Raw genomic sequence first — 24,002 nt, 5'->3', positions numbered from 1 at the left:
TAAAGAAACAACGTGTAAATGAAAATCAAATATTCATTTTTGATAACTGGTGTATAAAGAAAATAAAAGTAGTGATTATGGCTTGAAATTCTAGAATTTAAGTCCAGAGATTTGTAAAGTGCATAACTGAAAGATAAATGTTGCTTGCTGAGGTTCTATGGAGGTTATTTACAACTGTGTGCAAGGCTAAAAAATGAGAGTGTCAGGAATGATGAATAGGGAAGGAGGTAAATTGCAGAAGCTGCTTCGCCTGAACGAGTGAGAAGATGGCATTTGAAGGGGATGAAAAGCTGATTACATAGGATATAGGGCACAGTAAATGGCCTGTCCCTATTGGTGATTTTTTCGTTGACTGACATATCAGGTCACTGAAAAATTTGTGGCATGATGCGGCGGTATGATGTGGCATGATGACGTATTGACACGCAGAATTTTTTCAAGTGTAGCAACATTTTTGTCGCCGCTGGATTTTGAAATGTTCAAAATCTTTTGGCGACCCCGATATGACGCCGGTAGTCGCTGAAAAAAAAAATTTTGAAATCACATCTCAAAAAAAGCTGGCTTATCAACTTGCAGTTATGTTAATTTTTCACTTTAACAAAAATAAATTGACCTTCCAATATATGGTTGTTCATTTTGAGAAATCCTATTCTATTTTCATACCTTCTCTGTTCTTGTTGAAAACAACCTAAAAAAAGAGGAACATTGATCAATATTTCTTTCCATTAAAATTCTGTAACATGACTGCATCAGACAAACATACTTCATTTGTTAGAATACTATCCACTATTACAAACAATTGCCCATCAATCTGCACAAATCTAAAATAATAAAGTTAGGTAATTTGAAACTTCAGCTCTGCACAGGGCCGGCCTTAGGAGGTGCGGGGCCCAATTGGGAATCATTTTGGTGAGCTCCAGGTTCCCAGCCAAGGTCTGTGTAATTAAAGTCTATTATAGACTTTATATCTCTATGGTAGAATGTGCGCTTAAAAAGTGCCTGCGAGTTAATGGACCAAACAGATCTAAGCACCATTTTAATATAAAATTGCATACATGTAAGCCTACAAGTAGCAAACAAAATGTGTAGACCACCTCTGAAAAGTACACATTTACAATACTACTTGTTTTAGTGACTGTGAAGAATAAAAAATTCATTTAATTAAATAGATGCAGAAAAACCAATAACCATTGGTGAAGTGTGTGTGTGTGTGTGTGTGTGTGTGTGTGTGTGTGTGTGTGTGTGTGTGTGTGTGTGTGTGTGTGTGTGTGTGCGCGCGCATGCGAAGGAGAGAAGGGAGGGAGGGAGGGAAGTAGAGAAAAGAGGGAGAGAAGGAGAGAAAGAAGGGATGGAGCAAAGGGAAAAGTGAGAGAGGAAGGAGGGAGGGAAGGGAAGGAGAGAAGGGAGGGAGAGGGCCTGCGGCGGGAGCGGATGCCGGGGTCCGGGTGGACGGGTATGAGCCGAGGCCAAGGTTTGTAAACGTTGCTCCAACCCCCGGCCCGGCCCTTCTTGTGTCGTTCACTGCATGTATCACAGCCTAAAAAGGCAAGAAAATTTAGAAGAAAACTTTTCAGAATATAATGTTGATATGTATTTCCAAATGACAATGAAGGCCAACCTGGCACTTCGTTTCAACACAGCAGCATTCTGTTAATGGGCACAGAGTAAACAGTTACTTAGATACTTAAACTGGTGCATGGACCATGATGCCCTGGATTACATCCACCATCTTGTCAAGAGCATTGCCCCAACAGCACCCATCCATTGAAGAGTGTCCCATTGCAATGTTGACCTGCTGCAAACTGCAATGGAAACAGGCCCTTTGGCCCACACTGACCATCAATCACCTATTCACTCATCACAGAATACCCAACCTCAATGGGTTTCTTTTTAGACAAAAAGGTGCCTATACACATATCATTCCTTGCTGTTAGTATCTACTAGACTAAGTGGGACCCGTTGGGTCCCATGTTCACACGGGAGGGCTGGTCCCCCGACGCAATATTCCACATCTCCACCAATTCCAATATTGGTGGCCAGTGGGGGGGGGGGGGCTTTCTGGAATGCTGGTATGGGTTCTTGGGGTGGCAGCTCAGTCCCTCAAGCCTGATCTGCTGGCAGCTCACTCACGGCTGGTGGGCTGGCAGTTGACTCATGACTATTCCTTGAAATTCCATTTCAAGCAGGGTGCAAGTCCACCAAATTCAAATCGATGTTCTTACCATTTCAAGCAGGGTGCAAGTCCACCAAATTCAAATCCATGTTCCTACCATTTCAAGCAGGGTTCAAGACCACCAAATTCAAGTACAGTTTCTTACCACTATGAGCAGGGTGCAAGGCCACCGAATTCAAGTGCAGTTTCCAATCACTTCAAGCAGGGTGCAACGCCACCGAATTCAAGTGCAGTTTCATACCACTTCAAGCTGGATCCAAGGCCACCAAATACGTACAGTTTCATACCACTTTCAGCAGGGTGCAAGGCCACCAAATTCAGTGCAGTTATATTTCACTTCAAGCAAGGTCCAAGGCCACCAAATTCAAATGTAGCTTCATACCATTTCATGCAGGGTGAAACCACCATAAAACCACATGAAACACCAAACTCACAGTTCAGTAGCCATTCAGTGTGTTCAGTTGATTCACAGCTCAGACAGAGTCATGACCTCTCCCTCCCCCATCATGCAGAGACTGAGCCACACCCACACTTCCGGGTTTTATAACCTCTCCCCCTCCCACCGGAAAAGGTGTGGCTTTCAGGGCGTGATTGACGGGAGAGAGATTTTCAACATTTTTTAAACACTAATAACACTTTTATTTTTCATTGAATGGAAGAATTCTCTGCACCTGCTCAGCGGAGGGGGGGGGGGACTGAGTAAGATGGCCAAAAATCACAGCCGTAAGTGTAGCGTTTTATCTAAAATCAATATACAGTGCAAACAGGAAGTAAGTGCATTTGCAGTAGTGCCTTTCAACCTCAAGCCAAAGCACCCAAGCCGTAATTTGCAGTAAGTAGTTCCTTTCAACTTTAAACCAAAGCTCCCAAGCCACCATTTGCAGTAAATAGTGCATTTCAACTTCAAGCAAATCACCCAAGCCACCATTTGCAGTAAGTAGTGTCTTTCAACCTCATGCCATTTGCAACAAGTAGTGCCTTTCAACCTCAAGCCAAAGCACCCAAGCCACCATTTGCAGTAAGTAGTGCCTTTCAACTTCAAGCAAAGCACCCAAGCCATCATTTGCAGCAAGTAGTGCCTTTCAACTCCAAGCCAAAGCACCCAAGCCACCATGTGCAGTAGGTAGTGCCTTTCAACTTCAAGCAAAGCACCCAAGCCACCATTTGCAGTAAGTAATGTCTTTCAACTTCAAGCCAAAGCACCCAAACAAACATTTGCAGGCAGTGCCTTTTTACTTCAAACAAACCATATTTTCATTTTCAAACCACATTAAGGGTACTCACAGTTGTGTAGACATTTGTTCAGTGTCATTCAGCTCAGAGAGACGTGACCCTTGGCTTCATCCATCGTGCAGAGTGTGATTGAGTGAGGCACACCACTTCCTGGTTTATAGTCCCTCCCCCTACCTCCAGCAGGTGCAGCAGAGAGAATGGTGATTTTTTTTTAAAACTTCAAGCCAAAGCTCCCAAGCCACCATTTGCAGTAAGTAGTGCATTTTGAACTTTAAACCAAAGCTCCCAAGCCACTATTTGCAGTAAATAGTGCATTTCAACTTCAAGCCAAAGCACCCAAGCCACCATTTGCAGTAAGTAGTGCCTTTCAATTTCATGCCACCATTTGCAGTAAGTAGTGCCTTCCAACTTCAAGCCAAAGCATCCAAACAACTATTTGCAGGCAGTGCCTTTTTACTTCAAACAAACCATATTTTCATTTTCAAACCACATTAAGGGTACTCACAGTTGTGTAGACATTTGTTCAGTGTTATTCAGAGCTCAGAGAGGCGTGACCCTTGGCTTCATCTATCTTGCAGAGACTGAGTGAGGCACACCACTTCCTGGTTTTATAGTCCCTCCCCCTCCCTCCAGCAGGGGCAGCAGAGAGAATGGTGAATTTTTTTTAAAACATTAATATCTCTCTGATGTCATCGATGGGAAAAATCCTCCGCACCCGTAAGGCGGAGGGGGGCTCTGGGCGAGGTGGCCAAAAATGACGGCTGTAGGTGGCGGCGTTCTGTCGGAAATCGCAGCACAGTAGGCCAAAAGCGGTCAAGATCAGAGATTTAGTAATATAGATAGATGTGACCCAAGCCATTTAACTCTACTACGTGGAGTTTCTGACAAGCCGCTAGAATTACCCAAATAGCTAGTGTGGCCTCATTAATATTTTGTTCCTAGACTTTGTTTTAAATTATATTTGAAACAGAATAATCAAAAATGATTGTATGACTGTACCATTAAAGCATCATAAAAGTCTTCAGCAAAGTTTGTCAGTGTATCATTCTTTCCTCTTCCACTATCTGCCCAGATCTTTTTGGCCTTTTCAAACCATGGAACCATGTAAAGAAAATGCAGAAGACAAATAAATTATTTATTTAAAACGTTACGTTTCTATTGATTGTTCTGTATTGATATTTTAAATAATTCACATCAAAATTCCATCTATTTTTCAAAAAGCTTTCTTCAAATATTACCATAACCTTATGCATGCTCATTTCCTTTAACCACCGAGACCTTCTATGTGTTTTCATACTGTGTGTGATCATTATGAGCATGTCACATATTGCAAGCTCCAAAAGACCAGGACATAACGTTTCAAACGATATGGCCACTGAAAACCTGTGCTTTGGTGCACACATCATCAAAGTACAGCAACAGTACATTTAGAAGGCACTAAATATTCTGGTTGGCTATCCCATGGATGCTGCCAATGTGTGCAACAAAGTAAATTATAAAAACCTATTTTTAGTTGAAGGCATTAAACAGAAATGGGGAACAAACAAGAAAAATCATTCAGGGTTCAGCAAAAAGATTGTAAGCACTGGAGAGGTAATCAATGCATTACATGGATTTTGGTGGGGGTCACAGGCCGAGTTCCAAGAGGCCATGCAAGACATTGGAAGTGGATAGAGTCTGATCACGGTTAAGTTGGAGAGGGGTTATCATGAAGGATCTTAAATAAAGAATTTACCAAAGAAAAATGACATATCCTGGAAGATTACTTACTGTTGGGCTCACCAGGTGTCATGTGCAGATATTCCTTTATGTAATGCAGGTCCCTGCATTAATCCCTTTACGTAATGCAGGACCACACCCTAATTCTCCAGCTAAAACTTATTTCTACTGCACTTTCTAAACAGTGAAAATATCAGTGAAGAAAATCCTGTAATTTATGTAAATTGTGCATTGCATACTGATTGACATGGACAGACGTTTCTCTGGTGTCCTCCGAACATGGTGCAAAGAATACATTACAATTCATGGAAGCATTTTGCTTGTGCAAAATACCAATTCCACTTAGTCATATTACTAATACAATTTTATAATTTAGTACATAAGAACTACCACAGATCATTTATTTTAACAACACCATGTAATTTTAATTGAGTTTGGAAATAGATAATGGAAACAGGCCCTTTGTCCACGTTTACCATTGATCACACTAGTTCTGTTACCCAACTTTCTCATCCACTCACTACGAACTAGTAAGTTTAAAGAGGCCAATGAATCTACAAACCAAATCAATGAAACCATTTTTCTTTTGAAGTTTTGAAAACTTTGAGACTATGATGAGGTATTATACGATGAGGTATTATACGGTGAGATATTATAACCAGGATTTAGTACAATAAAAGCTAATACATCTCAAAATTCTATTGATATCGGGTCTGCTTGTAACAATTTTTTAGTCAGAGTTTTATTGTCATGTGTCCCAGGTAGGACAATGAAATTCTTGCTAGCTGCAGCACAACAGAATATGTATACATAATACAGAACAGGAGATAAAAGTTCAGTGTGTCTCTATACCATAGACCATATACATACACAATAAATAAACAGATACAATGCAATAGGCTGTTATTGTTCAGAGCTTGTTTGGTCATGTTTAATAGCTTGATGGCTGTGTGGAAGTAGCTGTTCATGTACCTGGATGTTCCAGATTTCAAGCATCTGTACCTTCTTCCCATTTCAGATGGTGGGGAGGTCAGAGCCAATGATGAAGTGGGCAGTGGTCACAGCTTTCTGCATTCTTTTCCGCTCCTGGGCGTTCAAGTTGCCGAACCAAGCCACAATGCAGCCAGTCAGTATGCTCTCTACTGTGTTTAAGAAGGAACTGCAGATGCTGGAGAATCGAAGGTACACAAAAAAGCTGGAGAAACTCAGCGGGTGCAGCAGCATCTATGGAGCGAAGGAAATAGGCAACGTTTCGGGCCGAACCCCTTCTTCAGACTGCTCTCTACTGTGCACCTGTAGAAGTTTGAGAGAGTCCTCCTTGACACAACGACTCTCCGTAATCTTCTCAAGAAGTAGAGGCACTGATGTGCCTTCTTTATAATTGCATCAGTGTGCTGGGACAAGGAAAGATTTTCAGAAAAATGCATGCCCAGAAATTTGACGTTTTTGACCATTTCCACCATTGATATAAATGGGATTGTAGGTCCCTATCCTACCCCTTACAAAGTCCACAATCAGTTCCTTGCTTTTGCCGGTGTTGAGTGCCAGGTTGTTGTGCTGGCACCATTTGGTCGATCTCTCACTTCTATACTGTGACTCATCACCATCAGTCATTCGTCCCACAACAGTGGTGTCTTCGGCGAACTTGATGATGGAGTTTGCATTATGTCTGGCTACACAGTCAAGAGTATAGAGTGAGTACAGCAGGGGGCTGAGCACGCAGCCTTGAGGTGCTCCCATGCTGATTGTTATCGATGATGACACATTTCCACCAGTACAGACAGACTGTGGTCTGTGGATGAGGAAGTCGAGGATTCAATTGCAGAGGGATGTGCAGAGACCCAGATCCATGAGCTTGGTAACCAGCTTGGAGGTGATGATGGTATTAAATGCCGAGCTGTAGTCTATGAACAACAGCCTGACATATGAGGTTTTGTTCTCCAAGTGGTCCAGAGCGGAGTGGAGAGCCAGTGAGATCGCATCCACCGTTGACCTGTTGTGGCGGTAAGCGAACTGCAGTGGGTCGAGGTAGGAGTTGATATGCGCCATAATCAACCTCTCAAAGCACTTCATCACCACATACGTTAGTGCCACTGGTCAATAGGGTGTAGGCGTAGGCCATTCGGCCCTTCGAGCCAGCACCGCCATTCAATGTGATCATAGCTTGGACCTTTATCATGGTGTAAGGCTTCAGTTATTATCACAGCCCTAACACAACGTGGCCTCCAACTGGAGGCGTGGGTTTGTTTCCCACTTCTGACACCACGTTGTGTTAGGGCTGTGTTAATAACTGAAGCCTACACCATGATAAAGGTCCAAAGACTTTATTAACGACAATAGCATAGATAACTTCATACTTGCACGTGTCTCTAATTCTAAGGGAAACAGGCAGGAAGGATTACTGTAAAAACAAGTGGGCGTAACTACAAAAGCATGACTCATAACATGAGTGACACTGATCTGCACCCACCACCGATGTCAGGCGAATTGGTCTATAATTCCGTTTTCTCTCTCCTGCCTTTCATAAAAAGTGGGATAACATTAGCTACCCTCCAATCCACAGGAACTGATCCTGAGGCTATAGAACATTGGAAAATTATCACCAATGCATCCACGATTTCTAGAGCCAATTCCTTAAGTACCCTGGGATGCAGACCATCAGGCCCTGGGGATTTATCAACCTTCAGGCCCATCAGTCTACCCAACACCATTTCCTGCCTAACATGGATTTCCTTCAGTTCCTCCGTCACCCCAGATCCTCTGGCCACTACTATATCAGGAAGATTGTTTGTGTCCTCCTTAGTGAAGACGGATCCAAAGTACCTGTTCAACTCATCTGCCATTTCCTTGTTCCCCATAATAAATTCACCTTTTTCGGTCTTCAAGGGTCCAACTTTGGTCTTAACTAATTTTTTCCCCTTCACATACCTAAAGAAGCTTTTACTATCCTCCTTTATATTCTTGGCTAGCTTACCTTCGTACCTCATCTTTTCTCCCCGTATTGTCTTTTTAGTTATCTTCTGTTGCTCTTTAAACATTACCCAATCCTCGTTGATAAGTCATTGAGCCACGTCACCTTGCTCTTCTTGGGCACCGGTATTATTGATGTCCTTTTAAAGCAGGTGGGAACCTCAGACCTCAGAAGTGAGAGGTTGAAAATGTCCGTTAAAAACTTCAGCCAGTTGGTCTGCACAGATTTTGAGAACACACGACCAGGTATACCATCAGGTCCAGGCGCTTTCCGAGGGTTCAGCCCTCTGAAGGATCTTCTGACGTCGGCCTCTGTGACTGTGACTGAAATACCATCACGGCAAATGGGGGCTCGGGAAGGCACATCTGTGTTCTCCCTATCAAAGCGTGCGTAGAACGCATTGAGCTCGTCAGGGAATGATGCTTCGCTGACATTTAAGCTGCATCCTGATTTTGCCTTGTAGGAGGTGATGGCATTCAAGCCCCGCCACAGTTGCCGAACATCCGTCACGTCCTCCAGCTTGGAGCAGAAGTCCCTTTTGGCCTTTTTAATGGCCTTGCCAAGGTCGTATCTGGACTTCTTGTAGACTTCTGCATCTCCAGACCTGAATGCCCGGGATCTGGTCTTCAGAAAAATGCAGATCTCATGGTTCATCCAAGGCTTCTGATTAGGAAACGCTCTTAACATTTTAACAAATTTTTAAAGCAGCTCTATCAACGATATAAACGTTAAAAATCATTAAAATTATGCTTAAAATCATTTCACCATTCAGATACATAATTGAAATATGTGTCCCAACAGAAAATAAATTTTTTAACTTTTAAGAAATAAAACACATTCTACGCATACATTTCTAAATGCTGTTTGTTATTTGAATCACAGCAAATATTTGCAATAGCCCAAACTCAATGTCATTAAATGTACTCGGAATTAAATGGAAATATGAATAACTATTACTTATCTTCTGAATAAGTCCATCCTTTATCATTGCTGCCAAGCCATCCTCACCTTGTATGGTCATATGCTTACCATATTTGTGAATGCAACCTAACAGCAAAGTAACATTTTTAACTTCCCTTTTATTTAGTTCCTGAAAGAGAAAAATAAATGTTACAGTAACTGATAGAAACAAGGAATATTTGCAGATGATGACTGACAAATGAAAAAAAAGGAACTATGCACACCAAGTTATTAATTTCCCTTTCCCTCCCCCCACTTATTCTTTTTCACATAGAATACAATTGTCTGAAAATTGTAAAAAAAAAATACCCAGATGTTCTAGCTGGATACAGTTCCTCCCTGGAATGCTGATGCTATCCAACAAGATGTTTGGTCCACTTCTCATTTCCAGGGCTTATTTGTAACAAGGTCAAGCTTCTGACATTAAAACCAGCTTCAATCTGAATTTTATTCCAACAGGGAGCAACTTATTTTCCCACTGGTGTTCTGGCACCTTCTTTAATTACGAGACATTACGAGAACGCAAATGAAATATCCCCCGAAACTCCCCCCGAAAATGTGGCACTTAGGCTGGGTGAGATGGCGGAACTTGACCTCATCTAGACTTCCACGGCCGATCAGCATGTCAAATTTGCCCCCTGCGGCCGGGTCTCTGGAACTCCAACTCAGCCCAAGCTGCCAAATATGTTCCCATAGTCTACCACATGTTCCACAGATGCGTCAAAACGCGAGTCGGCGGGGCTCCTGTCAGCATCATAAATGTTGAAAGGAGCATATGAGCATGAGACAAATAGATAGGGTAAATGCACAGAATCTTTTACCCAGAGTAGGGGAATTAGGAACCAGAGGACACAGGTTTAAGGTGAGGGGCAAAGTTTCATAGGAACCTAAGGGGCAACTTTTTTTACACAAAGGGTGGGGGAGGGATATATGGAATAAGCTGTCAGATGTAGATAGGCCATGTTGCCTGGTGTGGGTAAGTTGTGCCTAAGGGCCTGTTTACACGCTGTATGTCTATGACTCTATGAGCATCCCTCTTCACAAACTGCCCATCCAATCATGTAGCTCCTGCTCCATCTGTGGAATAGTTTGTTGTTCCAACATAAACCTCTTCAAACATGTCAAATTCTAAGGAATTGGATTCAAAGCCAATCATCATCTATACCAAGAGACAACTTAACAAAGAACCAACCAAAATGGTATTCTTGTGTTGTAATGCATTACTTACATCAGCATTTAAGATTACAAAAGATGTAGATTCCAGATGATTGAAAAATGTTATTAAGATCTCGTATGGTATTTACATGGATAAACAGGGTTTTTATGTCAGAACACAAAATCCATTATTACTCAAGCTACTGATGTAAATATCCATACTGAGATACACCAATGGGAGTTAAATTTACAGATGAAAGAGAACACGATTAATCCCCAAAACATTTCAATCAAAAACTCCAAATTCAGAATACTAATACAAGAATTAAGAAGTAAATGAATGGGCCCTCAGGAGTGTTGATGAATTATGAAGTATTCCTCACCCTCAGTATTAGTCTGTTCAGTTTGTTTGTAATCTGTCTGCTACATTTGCAAGATATATTCTCATCATTTTCTTCTTGTAATTCTTCCAGTCCCTTAAAAATATTTCCTTTAATGGCATCATCTATTAATTTTTCCAACTGAAAAATAAAGATTTAAAATACAAGATTAATAATTTCATTTAATTCAATTAGAGATTTAAAACAATAATATTTAGTTGTATATCATGGTGGTACAGCACAGAATCTGGCCCTTGACATCACGATCTTGGCACCCATAGTATCTGTCTTTAACGATCCCATTTATCTGCGTGAGGTCCATACACTGGCCATTCAAGTACTTGCCTCGTTGCTTCTTAAATGGTGAATGCATCTGCTTCCACCTCAGGCAGTGCATTCCAGACTACAATCACCCTACAAACTCCTCCACCCAAACTATACAGAATCTCTTTATAAAGGTTCAGCCAATGCAATATCCTGGCGAATATACCTGCACAAGGCACGTGCCGTGAGTAATTACTCATGGTAGGCACTGGGCAGTCAGTCAACCTTTAAAAATCTTATAAACCCCGCAGAAAATCGTAAAACCGCGCATGCGCACATCGGTCCTGTAGGCAGTCAGTTGACTTAAAAAAAATCTTTAAAAAACATGCATGCGCAGATTGGTCTCCTCTCCTGTGGGCATGCGTAGCACCTTGCGCGCAGTCCACTGTGCTAAGGCAGGATTTCAGCTGCCATTATTGCCCATTGCAAGTGAAGGTTTGAAGCAGCATCCATGACATACGAGTTTAATATATTTATGCGTATTACACATACTGCGGATTAAAGGCATGGGAGAATTACGCCTACCTAAGATCGATTATTAAAATAATATCCATTTAATAATAAATACTGAATTTAGGAAATGAATTGGAAATCTTTAATATTTATATTTTATAATTTTAGTCAGAGTAGGCACTGCCTACCTTGCCTACACTGACGGCACGGCCTGACCTGACCTGCACCTTCTAAAGCACAATCATTTCCTGCTTATAATATGATGATCTTAACAGCATATAATACTCCAGGTAAGGTCTACCCAATGTTTTATAAAACTGTAACATGACATCCCAGCTATTATATTCTATCCAAAGACAAAGTACTGGAGTAACTCAGTAGGTCAGGCAGCATCTGTGGAGGGTATGGATCGACAATGTTTCAGTTCAGGACTCTCCTTCAGGCTGATTATTGTCGGGGAATAAGCTGGAAAAGAGAAGAGGGGCAGTACAAAGGCTGGCGAGTGATAGGTGGATAGGGTTTGATTGGCAGATACTGGAGTAAGTGACAACAAGAGATGAAATAGAGACAAAATTGTGTCAGATAAGTAAAGAGCAGTAAGTGTAAAGCCAGAGGAAGAGATATAGGTGAAAGGAGGCAGGAGCAAGAGGGTGGGGGTAATTCTATGCAGGCATGCCATTTGTCTCGTTCATCACCTTATCCACGTGCTGTCGCTTTCTCATGCCATGTGTCTTATTCATCACCTTAAACTATGCTGTCACTTTAGAACTATTCAAGGTCCCCTGATTCATCAACACTCTCGAGGCCCTATTCATTTATTGAATGCCCTAACCTAGTTTGCATACCAAATTGCACTACCTTACATTAGTCAGGATAAAATTCAATTTCCCATTGCTCCGCACAACTTTCCAGATGATTTATATCATGCTGTAGTTTAAATAAAATTCCTCACAATCTGCAACGCCTCAAACATTCTGCAAACTTGCTTGTCACACCTTGTACATTCGCATCCAAATCATCAACATGTCACAAATATCATGGATCCCTGAATAGATCCTTGTGGTACTCCGCTGATAATAGAAAAATAGAAAATAGGTGCAGGAGTAGGCCATTCGGCCCTTCGAGCCTGCATCGCCATTCAATATGATCATGGCTGATCATCCAACTCGGTATCCTGTACCTGCCTTCTCTCCATACCCCCTGATCCCTTTAGCCACAAGGGCCACATCCAACTCCCTCTTAAATATAGTCAATGAACTGGCCTCAACTACTTTCTGTGGCAGAGAATTCCACAGACTCACCACTCTGTGTGAAAAAAAAAATTCTCATCCCGGTCCTAAAAGACTTCCCCTTATCATTAAACTGTGACCTTATCCTTAAACTGGACTTCCCCAATGTTGGGAACAAATTGACTCCTTAATGCAAAAGCAAACTTTTCTCACCACCCCTTGCCTCCTATTACCAAGACAATTTTTGATTGAATTTGCTGATCAGCCCTGGGATCCACAAGTGCTAATGTTTGGACCAGCCTACCGAGATTAGGTCAAAAGCCTGTAGCCAACTTCTCTCACATATCCCTCATTAATATGCATTTATTACCTTAAACAAAAACAATGAAATTTACGAGGCACGTTTTCTCAAACAAATCTATGCTGACTACTCCCTGACTGATCACTGCCAATAAATCTTGTCACTTAAAATGTTTTCCAATATTTTCCTGACTAATCAGGGCTCTCACATAAAAAATTTTCTCTGTTTCCAGCTGGACAACCTAGACAGCTTTTTAGGTTGCCAAATGACAGTTTAGGTGGTCATTTAAGACAGCTTGCATGACGCGTGCGATAATGTGCTCGGACGAAGTGCGTAGGTACCAGTTGGAATTATGCTCAATGAAGCATTCACATATTATTTCTGCTTCAAATAAAGTCACAAACTAAACATATTCACCAATCAAGACATGATATATACCACAATGGCATGCAGCAAAATAATACAGTAAATACAGTATCTCAACTCTTTTTACACGTTGCAATGAATGCAATTTCTATTATTTCTTCCACTTTCAAACAAAACTGTGGTTGGATTACTCAGCGTATGATCAACCTCGGTGAGACTAAGCGCAAGCTTGGCGATCGCTTCGCACAACACCTCCACTCAGTTAGCAATAACCAACCTGATCTCCCGGTGGCTCAGCACTTCATCTCTCCCTCCCATTCCAAATCCGACCTTTCTGTCCTGGGCCTTGGTTAGTTTACACCCCAGCGGTATGAACATTGGCTTCTCCAATTTCATGTAGTCCTTGCTTTCTCCCCCTCCTTCCCCTCCCATTCCCAGCTCTCCCACAGCCTACTGTCCCCGCCTCTTCCTTTCTTTTTCCCGCACAAAGCCCCCCCCCCACCCCCCCAACATCAGTCTGAAGAAGGGTCTCGACCTGAAACGTTGCCTTTTCCTTCGCTCCATAGATGCTACCACACCCGCTGATTTTCTCCAGCTTTTTTGTCTACCAACGGGATTCCACAACTGGCCACATCTTCCCATCTCCTTCCCTGTCGGTTTTCCGCTGAGACCGCTCCCTCCGTAATTCTCTGGTCAATTCGGCCCTTCCCACGGAAACCATCCCCTCTCCTGGCACTTTCCCTTGCAACCGCAGGAAATGCTACACTTGTAGCTTTACCTCCCCCCTTGACTCCATTCAAGGACCCACGCAGTCTTTCCAGGTGCGGCAGAGGTTCACCTGAACCTCCTCCAACGTCATCTATTGCATCCGCTGTTCTACTTGTCAGCTGCTCTACATCAGTTCGCAATAACCAACCTGATCTCCCGGTGGTTCAGCACTTCAACTCCCCCTCCCATTCCAGATCCGACCTTTCTGTCCTGGGCCTCCTCCATGGCCAGAGTGAGGGCCACTGTAAATTGTAGGTGCAGCATCTCATATTTCGCTTGGGCAGTTTACACCCCAGCGGTATGAACATTGACTTCTCCAATTTCAGGTAGTCCCTGCTTTCTCCTCCCCTTCCCAGCTCTCCCTCAGCCCACTGTCTCCGCCTCTTCCTTTCTTCTCCCCCCCACCCTCACATCAGTCTGAAGAAGGGTCTCGACCCGAAACATCGCCTATTTCCTTCGCTCAATAGATGCTGCCTCACCCGCTGAGTTTCTCCAGAATTTTTGTCTACCCATTCGCACAAGTACTGTTATCCCACTTTCCTCACCCACTCCATACACATTAGGGGCAATTTTACAGAGACAAGTTAACCTACAAAGCCAATGCATCTTTGGGATGTGGGAGGAAACCCACACGCTTGCAGGGAGAATGTGCAAATTCATCACAGATAGTGCCCAAGGACAGGATCGAACACAGATCTCTGGCGTACGAGGCAGCAAGCCCACCAGCTGTGCCACTATATTTTGTTTTCCAACACACAAAACAATATACGTTGATAACTTTGGTTACTAAAAAAAAAATAAACTATCCATTTTCAGTCTTAAATCTCTAAGTGACGCTATGTTGTTTTAATTCAGTTCAAGACTATGGGGCAGTACATTGGCCATAAAGTTGCTGCCTAAAAGTGCCAGAGACCCGGAATTGTTCCTGAATATGGGTGCTGTCAGAATGGAGTTTGCTCCTTTTCCCTCTGATCGCATGGGTTTTCTCCGGGTGCTCTTGCTTCCTTCCACATTCCAAAGGTGTGCAGGAAGCTTTTTCAGATCCAACCCAAAACATCATATTTTCCTTTTGTCCAGATTCTCTCTGACCTGTTGAGTTACTCGAGCTTTTTGTGTCTATCTTCAGTTTAAACCAGTATCTGCAGTTCCTTCCTACACACACGATACTATACAATAGTGTGTGTGTGTGTGTGTGTGTGTGTGTGTGTGTGTGTGTGTGTGTGTGTGTGTGTGTGTGTGTGTGTGTGTGTGTGTGTGTGTGTGTGTGTGTGTGTGTGTGTGTGTGTGTGTGTGTGTGTGTGTGTGTGTGTGTGTGTGTGTGTGTGTGTGTGTGTGTGTGTCTCTAAAACCAGAGGCAATCTAAAGGGTCTGTGGCCGAAACGTCACCCAATTTCTTCTATCCAGAGATGCTGGATGCTCCATGGAGTTCCCCGCACAATTAACGCATGGAATAGTCTTCACCCTACCATAGTTAAACAGATCAAGTGCAATAGGCTGTTATTTTTCAGAGTTTGGAGTTTGTGATGGAGGGTCCACTCCAGTTTAAATTCAATTTGGAATATTTTTGGAGGACCAGGAAATCAAGAAGCAAGTTACTTCAGGGCGTTACTCCAGGGAGTGATTCTGCGTTGGTTTTCAATGGTCGCGGCGAGGTGGCGACCGGACTGCACTTTTTACAAATTCCTTCTCATTTCAGCTCCTCACACTAAAAGACTCCAAGTCGTTATTGGGAAAAATAAAAATCCCATAACTATAACCCCATTACTTTTACACCCTGTGATTTCTACATATTTGCTCTTCCATTTACTACAGCATGTGGATGGCCTGTGATAATAAAAACAGCAGTGAAACCACTGCTTATTTCTACATGCTACCCTTATAGCCTGATTGGAAGTCTTTCAAGACTTCCTCCAAACATTGCAGTGATGTTTTCACCAATCAATACTTAAATGCCCTCTCATCCTTTACCTCCCTACCTTTCACATCTGAAACCTTTATATCCTGAAACATCGAGCTGCCAGCTCTACCTTTCTTGTAACAATAATATCATAATTCCATGTGCTGATTACGTTTCTAAATTCATTAGTCCTACCTGCCAGGCTCCTTGCTTGAAAATAATTGCAGTTTAATCCAACCTCATCATGCCCCCATCTACTCATTCTATTGGACGATTTATCCTTGACTCCAACTCCCCAGCTACTACTGTTTTTCATCCCATCTCCTGCCAAGTTAGTTTAAACCCTCCCGAAGAACATAAGCAAACCCCCTGCAAGAACTAACTTTCACCCTGCCCTCAAATGCACCTGTACACCTCGCACCTCTTTCTTGATCTTTCAGTCTCCATCACAGGGCAGCAAGTACAGGCAGGCAAGTGGGACTAGTGTAGCTGGGACATTGTTGGCCAGTGTGGACAAGTTGGGCCGAAGGTCATGTTTCCGCACTGTATCACTCTATGACTCGTGTCTACCACAAACCTACCAATTTCTAGGCTGCACTTCTTCCGATCCTGCCTCTTGCAAAGATACTTTTCCCTACTTGCAATTCCTCCATCTCAGCCACATTTGCTCCCAAGATGAGGTTTTCAGTTCAAGGACATCCAAGGTGTCCACATTCTTTAGTGAATGTGGTTCCTCACACACATTTCCTGTATCCCATAGTTCTATTCTTGCTCCCCCTAGACATAACAAGGACAGAGTTCCTCTGGACCTCATCTTTCACCCCCATCTTTCATCCAACACATTATCCTCCAACATTTCTGTCACCTCCAAGGTGATCTCACCACTAATCACATCTTCCAATCTCCACCCCTTTCCGCCTTCTGCAGAGACCGCTCCCTCCGCAACTCCTTGATTCATTCATCCCCTCCCTCTCCAGGTACCATCCCAGCAACCACAACACCTGCCCTTATACCTCCTCCGTCATCTTCATCCAGGGACCCCAGCAGACCTTCCAGGTGAGACAGGTTCACATGCACCCCCTCTAACCTCATCTAATGCACCTGGTGTTCCCAATGTGGGCTCCTGAACACCAGTAAGACCAAGCGGATATTAGGTGGCCTTTTCCTAAACACTTGCGCTTGGTCTGCCATGGCCTACTGCATCTCTCGATTGCTAACCACTTTAAGTCCCCTTCCCATTCTGACATTTGTATCCTGGGCCTCCTCCACTGCCAGAATGAGGCCGCTTGCAAATTGGAGGAACAACCTCATATTTCACTTTGGGAGCTTACAACTCAAAGGTATGAACATTGAATTCACCAATTTTAGGCAATTCTACAAAGTACCTCTCTCCCCTCGTCCCCTCCCTCTCTCTCTCTCTTCATCTCCCCTTCCCCCCCTCCCCCCCCCCCCCCCCCCCCCCCCCCCCCCTTTCATCCACTAAAATGTGGTTAACTAATTCCTTAGTTCGCAACTATATATCCCTCTTGGGCTCATATCTGTCACTAGCCTATCAGAGAATCTCCTTGCCTGAAATCTTCTGTTGCCGGTCCCGATTTGTCCTGTTTTTTTCTTCACCCAGTTTTTCCCCCCACTCTCCCTACTACAATCAGTCTGAAGAAGGGTCCCGGCCCAAAAAGTCACCTATCCATTTTCTCGAGATGCAGCCTCACCTGCGGAGTTACTCCAGAATTTTGTGTCTCTCCCTGCAAGAATATTGGTCCCCTTCCAGTTCAGGTGCAACCCATCCTGTTGTGCAAGTCACACCTTTCCTAGAAGTGGTCCAAAAGATCCAAGTTTCTAAAACCATATCTCCTGCACATCCCTATAGCCAGGCTTTCATTTACCCTGACCTCCCACTTCTATGCTCACTTGCAAGTAGTACAGGTTGTAATCCAGTTAGTCCATTTACACTCTGCAACAGGATCTTCAGCAACTGTGCCTCGTCCAGCTCTTTTTATCTGCAGGGTTCATTGCTTTCAAATATTTACCCAATTCCCCCATAAATTGTTAATAATGAGATAACATCTAATCAGTTATGTCTGTTTTCTGAGGAGAGTACATTTGAGTCATAGCGGACAATTTGGGTGTGGTTCAATTACATTAAATGTTTCTGGAACAGAAGGTTTCCAGTGTGAAATTGGGATTTTGGTCAAAATTGAATTTTCTCCGCCAATTCTTTTGTACAGATTTGTATCAACCCAAGGCTGTCCAGCAGTTCCAAACGAAAATGAACCAGATGCTGGTCCGAAATAAGAAAAATAAAATAGAAATACACTGATCAGGCAGTTTCAATTGAGGTAGTTCAGAGAAAAATACCATTTTGTCACATTTTCTGCTGTTCAGAACTTGTTTCCCTTTTCCTTTCTTTTATCTCTTTCCTGCAGTTTTAAAAGTATTGCACTTCTCGGAATCCACCATCATCTGATTTCAGGATATTACACCATTGAGTCACTTCAGGAACATACTCTTCAAATACCACTAGCATGTTCTCTGCCCCAACACTCTGACCATTCTACACCACCATCAAGTACACTTATTTCTTAATCCCTGACACTCATTTGGTCAGTCTGATCATCAGTCAGTACTGCTCTTGGCATCAATGAATAGAGAGAAGGAGTAGGCGATGTTTCGGGTCTGGAGAAGGGTCTCGACCCAAAAAGTTGCCTATTCCTTCTCTCCTTAGATGCTAGTGTTTAAGAAGGAACTGCAGATGCTGGAAAATCAAAGGTACACAAAAATGCTGGAGAAACTCAGCAGGTGCAGCAGCATCTATGGAGCGAAGGAAATAGGCAACGTTTCAGGCCGAAACCCTTCTTCAGCCCGAAACTTTGCCTATTTCCTTCGCTCCATAGATGCTGCTGCACCCGCTGAGTTTCTCCAGCATTTTTGTGTACCTCCTTAGATGCTACCTCACCCGCTGAATTCCTCCAGGATTTTTGTCTACCTGCAAGCTAGGATGTTATTCTTTGAAGTGTAGGAGACTGAGGGGTGACCTCAGAGGTGTATACAATCATGAAGGACATGGATAGGGTGAATGCACATTTTTTTTTTCCCCAGGGTTGGAAAATCAAGAACTAGAAGGCATGGGTTTAAGGTGAAAACATTTTTCACACAAAATATGCTGGGGACATGGAACAAGCTGCCACGAGTAGTAATTGAAGAAGGTACAATAGTCATTTGGGCAAGTAGATGGACAGTAAATATTTAGACTGATATGGGCAGCAGGCAAATGGGACTAGTGTAGATCTGGCACCTTGATCAGCATAGACAAATTGGGTCAAAGGGTTTCTGTATGACTATGGCTCTAGCACCCTTTTCATCAAGAAATGGGAGGTAGACACAAAATGTTGGATTCATCAAGAAATCCAATGGCAACTGCATTCTGAGAAAGAAAATCAGAATCTGCCTTAACTAGAAATCTTGAATGAACAGGGAAATTAATTCTCTGTTGAAGTCCAGATTCAAAGCTCTCAAGAAGGATAACCCCCTGAAAAAGAAGACCAAGTATGATCTCTGCAACGCTACCTGGAATGCTAATAAAAATCTAGTTCAAATTCGAAGCTGAATTCAAAGCTATCAGGTACTGTAGCAAGGTCCATCGCGGGCTACAAGCCAAAATCAGGGGGTAATCACTGGCAATGACGCATATCTAAAAAAATGAACAGAATGCCCTTTTCACCCATTTTGAACAGGCGAACAAAGTTCCATCTAAGCGCATACATCATCCCACTGGCTTTGTACCATACTTCTTGGTGTAGGTCAGATTTGATTTCACAACCGTAAACTCTCAGAAAGCAGCCAGGCCAAATGAAATCCCTGGATTGTCCCCATATGCTTCAAGGAAACCTTCACCATTCTAGTCCCAAGGAAAAATAAAGTGTCATGTCTCAATGACTATCGTGCTGTAGTTCTAACATTACCCATAATGAAGCGCTTTGAGAGATGACCCACATCCACACCAGTCTTCCAGACAATCGCGATCCCTTGCAATTTGCATACAGGAATATACAGTAAGTCTATGGAAAATGCCATCTGTCTTGCATTACATTCAGCTTGCGATCACCTTGACAATGAGAACAATTATATCAGGATGCTATAAAGTAATAAAAAGGAACTGCAGGTTTATACCTAATATAAACACAAAATGCTGGAGTAACTGAGGCAGCATCTCTGAAGGAAATGGATAGGTGACAGTTTGGGTCAGGACCCTCCTTCGATCTGACATCATCTATCCATTTTCTCCAGAGATGCTGCCTCACCCACAGAGTTACTCCAGTATTTGGTGTCCATATCAGGATGCTATTGATTGACTGCTCAGCCATAATACTGAATAAATTAATCCCTAAACTTCTGGACCTAGGCATTGGACCTTAATCCACAATTGCCGTCTAGATTTCTTGACCGGCAGATTTCAATAGGTTAGAAAGATTCATAACATTTTCTCCAACCTGACTTTCAACACCAGTGTTCCACAGTGTCCCTTGCTCAACTCTCTGCACATCGATAACTTACATAACAACAACTTTTTAAATTTGCCTAAGATACCACTATTTCTACCAGATCTGAAACAATGAATATTATAGACGAACTTGCTCAAGGTGATTAGAACAGGTTGTTTGAAGGAAAAATAACGTCAGGAAAGTGGGTTGTTTTTAAAGGTGTGCCGACAAGAGTCCAGGACAGGCATGTTCCTGTTAAGAGTGAAGGACAAGGCAGATGGCCATAAGAAAGATTGGATGACGAAGGAAATCGAGGCTCTGATCAAGAATAAGGAGGTGTGTGTTAGGTATAGGCAAATGGGATCAAGTGTATCTTTGGAAGTTTCAGGCACTGAGGAGCAAGCTAAAAAAGGTAAATCAGGTGGGCAAAAAGGGGACAGGAGAGCTCTGGTAGATAATCCCCAGAGATTTTACATAAAAGACATATTAGATAAAGTACATAAAGGGAAAACGGGAAATCAGACAGAGACTAGGATCCCTCAGGAATCAAAGTGGTCAACTCTGTATGGAGCCGCAGGGGATGAGCAAGGTGAAGGGCAGTGCTCCACAGAGTGTTGTTGAGCAGATTGATCGATAAGACAAGGTACATGGTTCAGGATGGTCAAAAGGACTTAGGCACATTGGCCTTCTTCAGTCTGAGTATTGAGTATAGAATTTGGGAGGTCATGTTACAGTTGTATAAGACATTGGTGAGGTCACGTTTAGAGTATAGTGTTCAGTTTTGGTCACCATGTTATAGGAAAGATGGTGTGAACCTGGAAAGGGTGCAGAGATTTACGAGGATATTGCCAGGACACAAGAGCCTGAGTAATAGGAAGCGGTTGAGCAGGCTATATTCCTTGGAGCACAAGAGGATGAGGGGTGATCTTATAGAGGTGTACAAGATCATGAGAGGAATAGATCGGGTAAATGCAGTTTTTTGCCCAGAGTAGGGGAATAGAGAACCAAAGGACATAGTTCCATGGTGAGGGAGGGGAAAGATTTAATCGGAACCCAAGGCGTAACATTTTTAGGCAGCGTAGTGGGTATATGGAACGAGCTGCAGGAGGAGTGTTGAGACAGGTCCCAGCATAACATTAAGAGACATTTGCACAGGTGCATACATAGGATAGGTTTAGAGGGTTATGCGCCAAGTGAGGGTAGGTGAGACTAGTGAGGACAACTAAAAAGACAATAAGAGGAGAAAAGATGAAATATAAAGGCAAGCTAGCCAATAATATAAAAGAGGATACCAAAAGTTTCTTTAGATATATAAGAGTAAAAGAAAGGCAAGAGTGGACGTTGGACTGCTGGAAAATTATACTGGAGAAGTAGTAATGGGGAATAAAGAAAAAGCAGCTGAATTGAAAACATTTTTTGCAACAGTCTTCACCGCAGAAGGCACTAACAATGTGCCTGAAATTCAAGGGAGTCAGGGTGCAGAGGTTAGTGGAGTTGCTTTAACTAAGGAGAAGGTGCTTGGGAAGCTGAAAAGTCTGAAGGTGGATAGGTCACCTGCACCAGATGGTCTACACTACAGGGTTCAAAAAGAGGTGGATTTAGAGATCGTGGAGACATTAGTATTGATCATTCCAGTGTCAGGAGTGGTCCCAGAGGACTAGAGAAGTGTAAATGTTACTCCACTTTTCAAGAAGGGAGCAAGGCAAAAGAGGGGAAACTATAGGCCAGTTATGTGTAAGGAGGAACTGCAGATGTTGGTTTAAACCGAAGATAGACACAAAAAGCTGGAGTAACTCAGTTGGACAGAGTGACATTTCGGTTCGAGACTCTTCTTCCGGCGTGGATGTTGTCTGAAGAAGGGTCTCGAGCCAAAACATCACCCTTTCCTTCTCTCCAGAGATGCTGCATGTCCCGCTGTTACTCCAGCTTTTTGTGTCTATTATAGGCCAGTTAACCTCTCTTCACTGGTTGGTAAGATTTTAGAGTCCACCAGACCAAGGGGGACCCATTGGGTCCCGTCCCCTCAACGGTTGCGCAGATGAGATTTCTGTGTACTTAGAAGCACTTGCTAAAATAAGGGGAGATCTTGCCCAATGAATCTGTTGGAAATCTTTGAAACAGGAAATAGCAGGATGGATACTGCAGAGACAGTGGATGGTGTTTACTAGTATTTTCAGAAGGCCTTTGATAAGATGCCACATTCAAGGCTGTTTTCCCTCACAGCCTCCGAATAAATAACTACAGTTTTTCACAAAGACGGTTGTGGAGACCAAGTCATAGAGTATTTTTAAAGTGGAGATTGACAGGTTCTTAATTAGTAAGGGTGTCAAAGGTTACAGGGAAAAAGCAGGAGAATGGGGTTGGGAGGGAAAGATAGATCAGCCATGATTGAATGGCAGAGTAGACTCGATGGGCCAAATGGCATAATGTTTCTATGACATGAAAACTAGTGTGACTATAAGATCAATAGGCAATATTGCTGCATGTAAAAAGTTGCTTCCGTTTGCTTTAAAAAAAACTTCACATTATTTCAAAAAGTGTACTCATCGGGTTTTGCAAAATAAAAACATTTGATACCTGCAGTTCTTTTCCAGAATTCATTCTTGTATTCCCCCGTCATCAGATTTGAATAAACGCTGAAAATTTAAAGAGAATCTTTAGTTTAAAAAGTATTGAAGCCCACAATGACAACATTTTGTTCTACTGGATCTCATGGAAAATCATAAACCACATAATTTGAAAAGCAAAATTGGAGATATTGCCTTCTCTCTCCAACTTTCAGCACACTCATTCACTTTCCTTCTCCTCATCTCCCAAGCCATCAGTCTCCACCTCTGCCCTACTCACCCTCCATGCCTCTGCCCCACCCATCTCACACCCATTTACTCTCTCTGCCTATTTCTCCTCACCTAGTTATCTTCTCTGACCCTGCTCCCTTACCCCTCACCAATGTATCCTATTCCCCTTCACCTATTTATCCTCTCCGCCTCAATCTGGTCTCCCGCCATTGTTTCCTTGATCCACCCATTCCCCTTCACCCATTTATTCGCTCTCCCTATTAGCTATTTATTCTCTCTACCTGCCTTCTACTTTCCCTCATCTATTTATTTTCTATTTTCCTTCACCTGTTTATTATCTGTCTCTCTCCTGTTCCCCTCACACCATTAATCGCCCCGCCTCCCTAGTTCCCCTTACCCATTTATTCTCTTTTACTCCATCTTCTTCCCACCACCCCCCAGCTATTTATTCTCTCCACCTCTCCTTCTTTTTCCCCTCCCTTCCGCTCCCAACACCTCTTTATTCTCTCGGCCACATCCCCCTGTTCCCCTCACATATTTATTATCTAGGTCGCACTCTCCTGTGCTCATCATCTATTTATCCTCTCCCTCCTGTACCCCTCACCTATTTACTCTCTCAGCCGCTCCTTCCTCTCTGTCGCTCCCTCCTGTTCCCCATACCCATTTATTCTCTTGCCCGTACTCTCCTGTTCCCCATACCCACTTATTCTATTGGCTGAACCCTCGTGCACTCCGACTATGTACCCTCTCCATCCTTTTCCCAACACCGATTAATCCTCCCAGCGGCTCCTTCC

The 24,002-nt window shown here is 43.0% G+C and overlaps 2 protein-coding genes across 3 annotated transcripts in view; both read right to left on the bottom strand.

The window, feature by feature from the left end:
- LOC129707588 (synaptonemal complex protein 2-like) overlaps nucleotides 1–4,872 on the bottom strand; it is a 33,285-nt gene extending 28,413 nt beyond the window's left edge. Inside the window, exons 1-2 of the mRNA XM_055652735.1 lie at nucleotides 4,406–4,872; nucleotides 664–688 (exon numbers count right to left, since the gene is read on the bottom strand). Coding sequence (XP_055508710.1) covers nucleotides 664–688; nucleotides 4,406–4,510 — 130 coding nt within the window. The 5' untranslated portion in view covers nucleotides 4,511–4,872. The remainder of the gene's footprint in view (nucleotides 1–663; nucleotides 689–4,405) is intronic.
- A 2,492-nt stretch (nucleotides 4,873–7,364) lies between these two features.
- LOC129707381 (synaptonemal complex protein 2-like) lies at nucleotides 7,365–23,541 on the bottom strand. 2 transcript variants are annotated; one of them, XM_055652368.1, is made up of 3 exons: nucleotides 22,988–23,541; nucleotides 10,595–10,732; nucleotides 7,365–9,186 (listed from the first exon to the last, which is right to left on the bottom strand). In XM_055652368.1, exon 3 carries the CDS (start codon nucleotides 8,781–8,783, stop codon nucleotides 8,163–8,165), a length of 621 nt encoding a protein of 206 aa, XP_055508343.1. In that variant the 5' UTR covers nucleotides 8,784–9,186; nucleotides 10,595–10,732; nucleotides 22,988–23,541; the 3' UTR covers nucleotides 7,365–8,162. Both variants share the same exon structure in this region, with proteins under 2 accessions (XP_055508343.1, XP_055508344.1).
- Between the last annotated feature and the right edge of the window lie 461 nt (nucleotides 23,542–24,002).

Source organism: Leucoraja erinacea, chromosome 21, assembly GCF_028641065.1.
Source record: "Leucoraja erinacea ecotype New England chromosome 21, Leri_hhj_1, whole genome shotgun sequence".
NCBI lineage: Eukaryota > Metazoa > Chordata > Chondrichthyes > Rajiformes > Rajidae > Leucoraja > Leucoraja erinaceus.
This window is presented reverse-complemented; position numbering and strand designations above follow the sequence as displayed.